The following is a 9,467-nucleotide window of genomic DNA, read 5'->3' on the forward strand; positions in this document are numbered from 1 at the left end:
AAGAGAATAGGGTCTTTATATAAATACTCAAAAAAAAAATCATTTCGTTATTTTCTTTTCTCTCTCTTCTCTATATCACGCGACGGCACGATGGCGGAACCCTAAACGAACACATCATATAGATCGACGAAAAAAACTCGTTCTAATATCAGGTGATTGAATCGATTTATGTTCTTATTTCCATTATGTTCATCTTCAAACCCTAAACCATGAGATTGTTCTTATTGTTTATCTTATTGTTCATCTTATTATTCATCTTATTGTTCATTTTGTTCATATTGGTTGTTCATTTTGTCGATGATGATGCTTTAATTCGGTTCCGTTTCAGGGAAGATTCATTTGATTCTCGCGATTGGGCTTCTCACAAAGCACCTCCTTTACGCGACAGGTCGCGAAGGGACATCTCTTCGTGAAGGGCTTTCCCTTTTCGCGAAGGGCCTTCCCTTTTTGCAAAGAGACTTCCCTTCTCACGAAGGGTCTTTATTAGGGTCATTTGCTCAAATTTCCCCTTTGTTTTTACTTTTTTTTTTTTTAAATGCGAAAATCTTTCGAAGGTAAAGCTCTTGATGTAATTTGTTTTCTAAGGGATGATGAAGGTGCATTTTCATATGTTGTGGAACTATGTAAATAATTTATAGAATATTGATATTATTTTCTTCTTGTTGTCAATGATTGAAATGTCAATGCAATCTAATGTATTGAACCATTACAAAGCTTTGGAGGTTTGAGAAGTCATCATAGTTACTTTGTATACAAAACAATCGTATTATCATTCCCAAACATAAACATTAGCATTTAAATTTTGTTTGATGCATTTGAAGACACTAAATTAAAGATAACCCATCATTCTTACCCATTTATGATTTGACCAAACACAAGAAGATATAATGAATTATTCATGATTAAAGCAACATTCATAATGGATAATTTCTGAAATATTCCAACCAACATAATCATAGTACCAACAAAATGTTTTATTCACAAGTGTGTTCCTAGGCCAGCTTACATTAGTTAAGTTCATAATGATTTAGAACAGCTCTTACCAAACTGAGACCACACCACCCATATTAATATTTTCCATATAGATTTTTTTTACTATAAAAAAAAGAGATTCAATTGATATTTAGCATGTTTTGAAACAACCCAATTTAGATTAAGACAAAATTTAAAAGTAGACCATTATATTGAACCCTTTCAGATAGCAATGGAAAACAATTAAAACATCTTCTCCATGATCACAATAGAAAACAAACTCAAATCATTGCATTGATTAATTGAATAATATATCTACACATGTTTACATCGAATCTTTTCAATTCCTGAAACCAAAAGCGGACTCTTTCTTTGCCTTCCTCTCTTTTGGATCCATAAGTTTGCCAAGACATTTGGGTTTCTTTAATCTCTTCTTCTCATTGTTCAATTCGGGATTATATGTTCCCAACTTCTCTTCTCTTAGCTTCACTGCAATTTCCAGTATCTCAACTATTTCATCTATTATGTTAACCACACAATTAAAAGATAAATGTGATTGATGAGATATCCATTAATTTCAAATAACCCACATCAAACAGGTTAAGGCATAAAACTATTGTTACCTTCCCATAGCATCATAAGTGGCAGCAAGGTTACTATACAATCCAATTGTATCTTAATCGCAAGTTCCACATTCCTGCTACAGTATTTATCCTGCATTTTCAAACACTTCAACAACTTCATCTATCTTGAATAGCTGTACAACAGGTCACACCCATCTGATTAAGTAAAACTCAAAAAAAATGCAGATTACCTTTCTCCATTTGTTCTAAGTTTCATTACAGAACTTGAGAAATAGCTCCATGCTTCTTCATAACGTCCAGGTCCAACAACATAAAACATAACACCCATTCTTGCTTGCATACCAGCAATTGTTACTTGTTGCCCTGGTTTATCCTCTAACAACTTCATTGCCTTCTGAAATATCTTCATACCCTCACCAATTTCATTAAAAAATTTATAGATAGCAGCTGATATGCACTTTTTTTTTGCATATATTCTTGATGTGTTTTCCTATTAGGTTCTGGATTCTTGAAGCTTGCCTGTTCTGTAATATAGACCAGCTAATTGAACGAAAATAGAGGCAACTGAAGTGTAGTTGTCGCCTTGTAATGATTTGAAAACAGCTAGGGCTTTGATAGGAGAAGGTCTAAGTTTGGAAGTAATGCACAAGTAAAAAGTATATTGAACACACTGCAAAGAAAATTTGAAGTTCTTGAGATAAAGAAATGAGAGACTTTTAAGGAATATTTTGGAACAATTACGTCTGTTGCTAATCAAATAAGAAGAAATGGAGAAATAATGACATACACTAGAGTTGTGGAGAAGATACATAGAACTCTCAAAGAAAGATTCACGTATATCGTACTATCAATTAAGGAAACAAGAAACACTGAATTGATGACTATGGATGAACTTCAAAGTTCTATGTATGTGGGTACATTATCAAAAGGGAAGGCCCTTCGCGAAAAGGAGAGGTCATTCGCGAAAAGGGAAGGCCCTTAACTAAGGGATGTCCCTTCGCAACGCGTCGCAAAAAAGGAAGGCGTTTCGCGAGAAGCTTAATCGCGAGAATCAAATGAATCTTCTCTGAAAAGGAATCGAATCAAAGCATCATCATCTGCAAACATCATCATTGACAAGATGAACAACAATATGAACAATAAGAACAACCTCATAGTTTAGGTTTTGAAGATGAACATAATTAAAATAAGAACATAAATCGATTCAATCACCGGATACTAGAACGGGTTTTCGTCATCGACCTGTATGATGTGTTCGTTTGGGTTCCGCCGCCGTGCCGTCGCGAGAGATAAAGGAAAATAACGAAATGAAAAATATTTGAGTATTTATATAAAAAAAACCTATTCTCATAGGCCCATCGCGGTTATGTGATAGAAGTATTTTCGTCAAAAAAATGGTCCAATTAAAATTATTAGGGAATTATCTACATTTAAGGCCTTTACTAGAGTCATTTGCTCAAATTTCCCAATAAAAACGGTTTGTTGGTATAAATTGAATGTGTTTAACAAATGTTAGGAGTTGGATATTGGCTTATAAAAGGGGAAATTTGAGAAAATGACCCCACTGATAGGCCTAAATGAGGATAGTGTGAGCGCATAATTTAAATAGCGCTGGTGACCCTCTTTTTTAATGACAATTATACCCTTGCGTAACGCAACTCTAGTTGCGTGACGTAGGGGTGTTCAACCGTCCGGTTAACCGGTTAACCAGTTAAACGGTTCCGGTTTTGGCTTTTATTTTACAAACCGCTTAACCGACCGTTAATGGTATCGGTTTTACCGGTTCTGGTTCTACCGGTTTTGGTCGGTTCTGGCCGGTTAACCGGGTTTAACTAGGAACCGATAATTCAATTTTTTTAAATTAAGTAATAAATTTATAAAATATATTTTTTAAAATTATTGTTTGCACTTTCCTATTATACTATTCTCCATCTTTTTTTTTGTCTCTATTATAATATATTATATTATTATAATATAATATAAATATATAATATTATAATAATATATTTTATTGATATATTTAGGAATATGTTATAATATATAATTTTATTATAACAATATAATATATTTTATAGTTATTCGGTTAGGTTTTATATGTTTCTAGAGAAAATTTAAATCTATTATGTCGATTAGTCTTTGACCAACCAAGTATAAGAGAATATGATAGAATCCTCTTCTCAACCGATAGAACGAGAAGTAAAATTGGTAAATTATAATTTATAACTTTGATTTTAGATGTTTCTGTATTGAACATGTTGGAGAGAAAGTTAAAACATAAAGTGAATGTTTAACTTTGAAGACATCAAATTTTAATTTGCTTAACTATTTTGATTTTGTTAATTTATAATTCCTAAAAACAATTTTACTTATTTCAATTTATTTTTAATTTATTTTTGTAAAATTTTATATAGATTATAATGTTTTTTAAAAATTATTTTATAAAAATTATTTATAAAATAACTAATACAAATTATAAAATATAAAAATATATAATTAAATTATTACCGGTTTACCAATTAAACTGTTAGAAAAATAAGGAAACCGAAAACCGAATCGTTTAACCGGTAAAAAACCGATTAACCGAACCGCTAGAACCGCTTAACCAATAAACCGTTAAAATGAAACCGGTTAACTATCGGTTCGGTTGGGTTACCGGTTTTCCGGTTTTTTTGCACAGCACTGGCGTGACGCAACCGGAATTTTTTTTATTTTATTTTTTTTTTCAATTTTTTTCGTCTCGCGATTATGTGACGCAACTGGGGTATTTTCGTCCAAAAAAAATTTATAAGTAATTTTTTGAAAAATAAAAAAATAAAAAATTGCGTCAACAACTAAGGTATTTTCGTTCAAAGTCAATAAAAGGGTCCAACCTTTTTTTAAGCTCTACATTCTCCGTTATTAGCCATTTAGTGGGTCATCTCCTCAAATTTCCCTATAAAAGAGTTTCAAGCATTTTGCTAAGTTAGCAAAGATGGAAGAACAGACTCTAAACCCTAAGAAGACCGAGAAAATGGACGAAGGGGTGGGCGGCGCTTCTCCTTCAATCGACCAAGTACCAAACCACATTCTCGCCGATATCCTTTCTCGTCTTCCGATCAAATCCCTCATACAGTGCAGGAGCGTCTGCAAATCCTTTCTCTATCTAATCTCTGCAGATCCCGATTTTCGCTCCTTACACCTCTCAAGATCCACTCCTGAGCTCCTACTCTACCATTTCGTTTCGAAAAAGATGATTCTCTTCGATTCCGACGCCGACCAAGCACACCTGCTCCCTCCCCGCTTCGACCGACATTACGATATGATCATCGTGAATTCATGTCGCGGTCTGCTCTGTCTCCGCTCACTGCGTACCTCCTTTCCCTTTTACGTCTTTAATCCCATCTCTTCGGAATTCACTCTAATCCCGAATCCCGTGGTGATCGAAAGTGAAGACCCAGTTTCTTTGATGGTCGGATTTGGGTATAGTCCCATTTCCGATAAATACAAGATTATAAAGGTATCAAAGTCTCGTGATTCAACTGGTAAAAACTGTTTTCATACCGACATTTACACAATCGGACCACCTTCTTCTTCTTCTTGGAGGAGAGTTGAAAATGCTCCAATACAGGAGGTTACAGAGTGTTTTTCAATGTTCCTTAATGGACGTTTATATTGGATTATGAACGAGAATGTATCTATCTATTGTTATGAGTTCATGATTTATTTCGATTTTGATAGTGAAACATTCGGAACAACACTATTGCCCCCTCCTTTTGACATCTCCCGGTACAGAGATACTGTGGCAGTGGTTAACTTTGGCGCGTTTCAAGGTATGTTGAGAATAAGTGTATTGACTGATTCGGGAAACAACCCGCACATATGGGTTATGAAGGAGTTTGGGGTTGACAAATCGTGGTGCTTAGATGAGCTTCCTTTTTCATTTCCTGGCAAGTATATAAACAATAATAAGTCTGAGTTATTGGTTTTTATGGCTGGTTATTATACGGCTACATACAGCCTCATTGAGAAGAAGATTGTTTATGGTAAATTGAAACCATTCTCTCATGTTCCTATCTTGCTGCCCCTCAAGGAATTACTAGTAGGAGTTGAGGTCCATCTCCTAAATTCAACTCAAAGGTAATTTAATTTATTCTCTCATGCACATGTTTAATTATAGTATTTTATGAATCTCAATCTCCTGTCATATTGAATCAAATTATATGGTAATATCATATTGAATCAATCATTTGGGGGGGGGGGGGGGGGGGTTACCCCATTTTAACTTTTTTTAGGTGTCCTGTTTTGGCAAGTTCACTAGTTCCAAATTTAAGCTTTTTACACTTGAAGTCTTTTATTACTTTTACCAGCATTCTTGGCATGAAATTTCTTTGAGTGATTGTAGCTTACAAGAGAAAAATCCAATCTGAGTTACGATTTATAAATATCACTATGTAATTGAATATTACTTGTAAAAGTTGGAGAATCTCTGCAATTGGATTAATGAATTATTGTTATACCAATAAATTATTTCTTGTATAGGATGTCAAGATGCACTACCTTGGAATTTAATTAGATCAATAAATAAATGTAATCTCAAGTCTTCAACTTCTTTCCTCTCTCAATCCCAATTAGAGTTTTTAATAAAAGATAACTTATTGAAATAGAAGATTTCATTTGTAGATGGATTTATCAACTTGTAACCCAAATCTTCATTCTTAACTATTAGTGCACACTTACTTTAAACTGAAAACATGTTAAAAACTTTTGTTCTTCTTGTCAAATAGTTTGAATCTTCCTTCCATCATCAAAACTAACAGAACAAAATCATTTTGAATAAATGATACAATACTTCAAATATAATCTTCTCCTAATATTGTCTTCTTCTTTCAATGCAGTGCTATGTTTTCATCTTTTAATTACATTATGTCTTTATCTTCCATTATTGCTGATTGTTCTCAACATCAATAATGAGTGAAGTATTTTTTTTTGCAGCAAAAATGTGGAAGATGAAGTGTAATGGCAAGTTAATTAGTGTCAACTGCTAGGTACACTGGAATATGGTACTACATTTTTCCATCATGGGCTTAATTTTCTTTTTCTTATCTTTTTCTTTTAATTTTGTTGAACTTGTGAAACTCTTTGTTTAGATTACATGTTACAACTTTTTTGGTTATAGATCTACTTATACTATTTATACTATTTGGTGATGATGGATTGATTGATTTGAAGAGTTATTTGTTTGGTTTGTGATATTATTATTGTTGGATAAACTTTAATACTTTCAAATTATTATTTTATCAAATTTTAATTTGACTAGGATTTTTTTGGGATTTAAAAGGATATTGTTTGATAAAATAGTGGGTTATTTAAGACATTTTAGAATAAATTATTAAAATATATTTTTTAGAATAAACTATTAAAATATTTTTCAAAATTAAAATTAAAATTTAATAAATAAAATAATATTTATTTATTTAAATTAATAAATAAATAAATAATTTTATGAAAAAATAAAAAGATTTATTAAAATTTATTTTTAAAATTATAAAACATAAAATATCTATTTTATTAAAAGATCTTTAAGTCTCCTTCTGATTGTATCATGTAGACATTCACACTATTCAATAAATTTATGTTTCAGAAAAAATAATAATAATTTATTATTATTAAATATAAAAATATATTTTATTTAATATAAAAATATTATAAAAGAAATATTTTTAAATTTAGTTGAAAATATTATTTTATAATTATCACATTCAAAATTTTAATAATTTTTTAAAATTATGAATTAAAAGTTGAGAGTAATTTGAATAATATTTAATATAAAAATTTTGATTGAATAAGATAAAATTTTATTTTTAAATTAAATTGAATATAATTTTTTTATTAAAATAAATATGTTTAATTAATTTTATTTTTACAAAATAAAAAGTTTTTACTATCAAATAAATAAATATTATTATAGAAACTAGTAACCTAGCTACTTACTAACAAATTATTATTTCAAGCTTAAAAAAAATTAATTTATTTAAAGATTTACAAAAATTAATTACAATGAATTACAGTTAAATATATACGAAGTTACAAAATAATAAAAAATAAAATTTTCAACAAATGTTTTATAAATTTAAATAAATATAAAAACTATTTTAATTTTATCATTTATCTTTCCGGATTATCATTATTTTAAATGCATTAACTAATTTTAAAAAATTACTTAAAATAAATTTTGGTGATATATTAAACAAAATATTTCATAAATATAAAATTCCTAATATTTTACAAATTTTAAACTTATGATAAATTAATCAAAATAAAAATATAATGATAAATTGATTAGAGATACATATCATTACAAAATAAACATGTTTTCTTTAAATATTTAATAATTATAGGATAAAATTGAAATATATTAACAAATATTAATAAATTGATTAAACATGCATATAATATGATAAAATAAATATATTAACTGAAATATTTAATAAATATGTGGTGACAATATATAAAAGTTGGAGAATCTCTGCAATTGGATTAATGAATTATTGTTATACCAATAAATTATTTCTTGTATAGGATGTCAAGATGCACTACCTTGGAATTTAATTAGATCAATAAATAAATGTAATCTCAAGTCTTCAACTTCTTTCCTCTCTCAATCCCAATTAGAGTTTTTAATAAAAGATAACTTATTGAAATAGAAGATTTCATTTGTTGATGGATTTATCAACTTGTAACCCAAATCTTCATTCTTAACTATTAGTGCACACTTACTTTAAACTGAAAACATGTTAAAAACTTTTGTTCTTCTTGTCAAATAGTTTGAATCTTCCTTCCATCATCAAAACTAACAGAACAAAATCATTTTGAATAAATGATACAATACTTCAAATATAATCTTCTCCTAATATTGTCTTCTTCTTTCAATGCAGTGCTATGTTTTCATCTTTTAATTACATTAAGTCTTTATCTTCCATTATTGTTGATTGTTCTCAACATCAATAATGAGTGAAGTATTTTTTTTTTGCAGCAAAAATGTGGAAGATGAAGTATGATGGCAAGTTAATTAGTTTCAACTGCTAGGTACACTGGAATATGGTACTACATTTTTCCATCATGGGCTTAATTTTCTTTTTCTTATCTTTTTTTTTTAAAAAATTTTGTTGAACTTGTGCAACTCTTTGTTTAGCTTACATGTTACAACTTTTTTGGTTATAGATCTATTTATACTATTTGGTGATGATGGATTGATTGATTTGAAGAGTTATTTGTATGGTTTGTGATACTATTATTATTGTTGGATAAACTTTAATACTTTCAAATTATTATTTTATCAAATTTTAATTTGACTAGGATTTTTTTGGGATTTAAAAGGATATTGTTTGATAAAATAGTGGGTTATTTAAGACATTTTAGAATAAATTATTAAAATATATTTTTTAGAATAAACTATTAAAATGTTTTTCAAAATTAAAATTAAAATTTAATAAATAAAATAATATTTATTTATTTAAATTAATAAATAAATAATTTTATGAAAAAATAAAAAGATTTATTAAAAATTCTTTTTTAAATTATAAAACATAAAATATCTAATTTATTAAAAGATCTTTAAGTCTCCTTCTGATTGTATCATGTACACACTATTCAATAAATTTATATTTCAGAAAAAATAATAATAATTTATTATTATTAAATATAAAAATATATTTTATTTAATATAAAAATATTATAAAAGAAATATTTTTAAATTTAGTTGAAAATATTATTTTATAATTATCACATTCAAAATTTTATTGATTTTTTAAAATTATGAATTAAAAGTTGAGAGTAATTTGAATAATATTTAATATAAAATTTTTGATTGAATAAGATAAAATTTTATTTTTAAGATAAATTGAATATAATTTTTTTTATTAAAATAAATAT

At 28.4% G+C, this 9,467-nt stretch overlaps 1 protein-coding gene across 2 annotated transcripts; it reads left to right on the plus strand.

The window, feature by feature from the left end:
- Nucleotides 1–4,538: 4,538 nt before the first annotated feature.
- On the plus strand, nucleotides 4,539–8,769 carry LOC124940635 (F-box protein At3g07870-like). Of its 2 annotated transcripts, none has more exons than XM_047481158.1 (2): nucleotides 4,539–5,672; nucleotides 8,569–8,769. In XM_047481158.1, exons 1-2 carry the CDS (start codon nucleotides 4,567–4,569, stop codon nucleotides 8,591–8,593), a joined length of 1,131 nt encoding a protein of 376 aa, XP_047337114.1. In that variant the 5' UTR covers nucleotides 4,539–4,566; the 3' UTR covers nucleotides 8,594–8,769. The 2 variants fall into 2 exon arrangements, with proteins under 2 accessions (XP_047337114.1, XP_047337115.1); XM_047481159.1 differs by lacking the exon at nucleotides 8,569–8,769 and adding an exon at nucleotides 6,528–6,658.
- Nucleotides 8,770–9,467: the final 698 nt, after the last annotated feature.

The sequence above is a fragment of the Impatiens glandulifera genome, chromosome 5 (assembly GCF_907164915.1).
Source record: "Impatiens glandulifera chromosome 5, dImpGla2.1, whole genome shotgun sequence".
In the NCBI taxonomy this organism is placed as follows: Eukaryota; Viridiplantae; Streptophyta; class Magnoliopsida; order Ericales; family Balsaminaceae; genus Impatiens; species Impatiens glandulifera.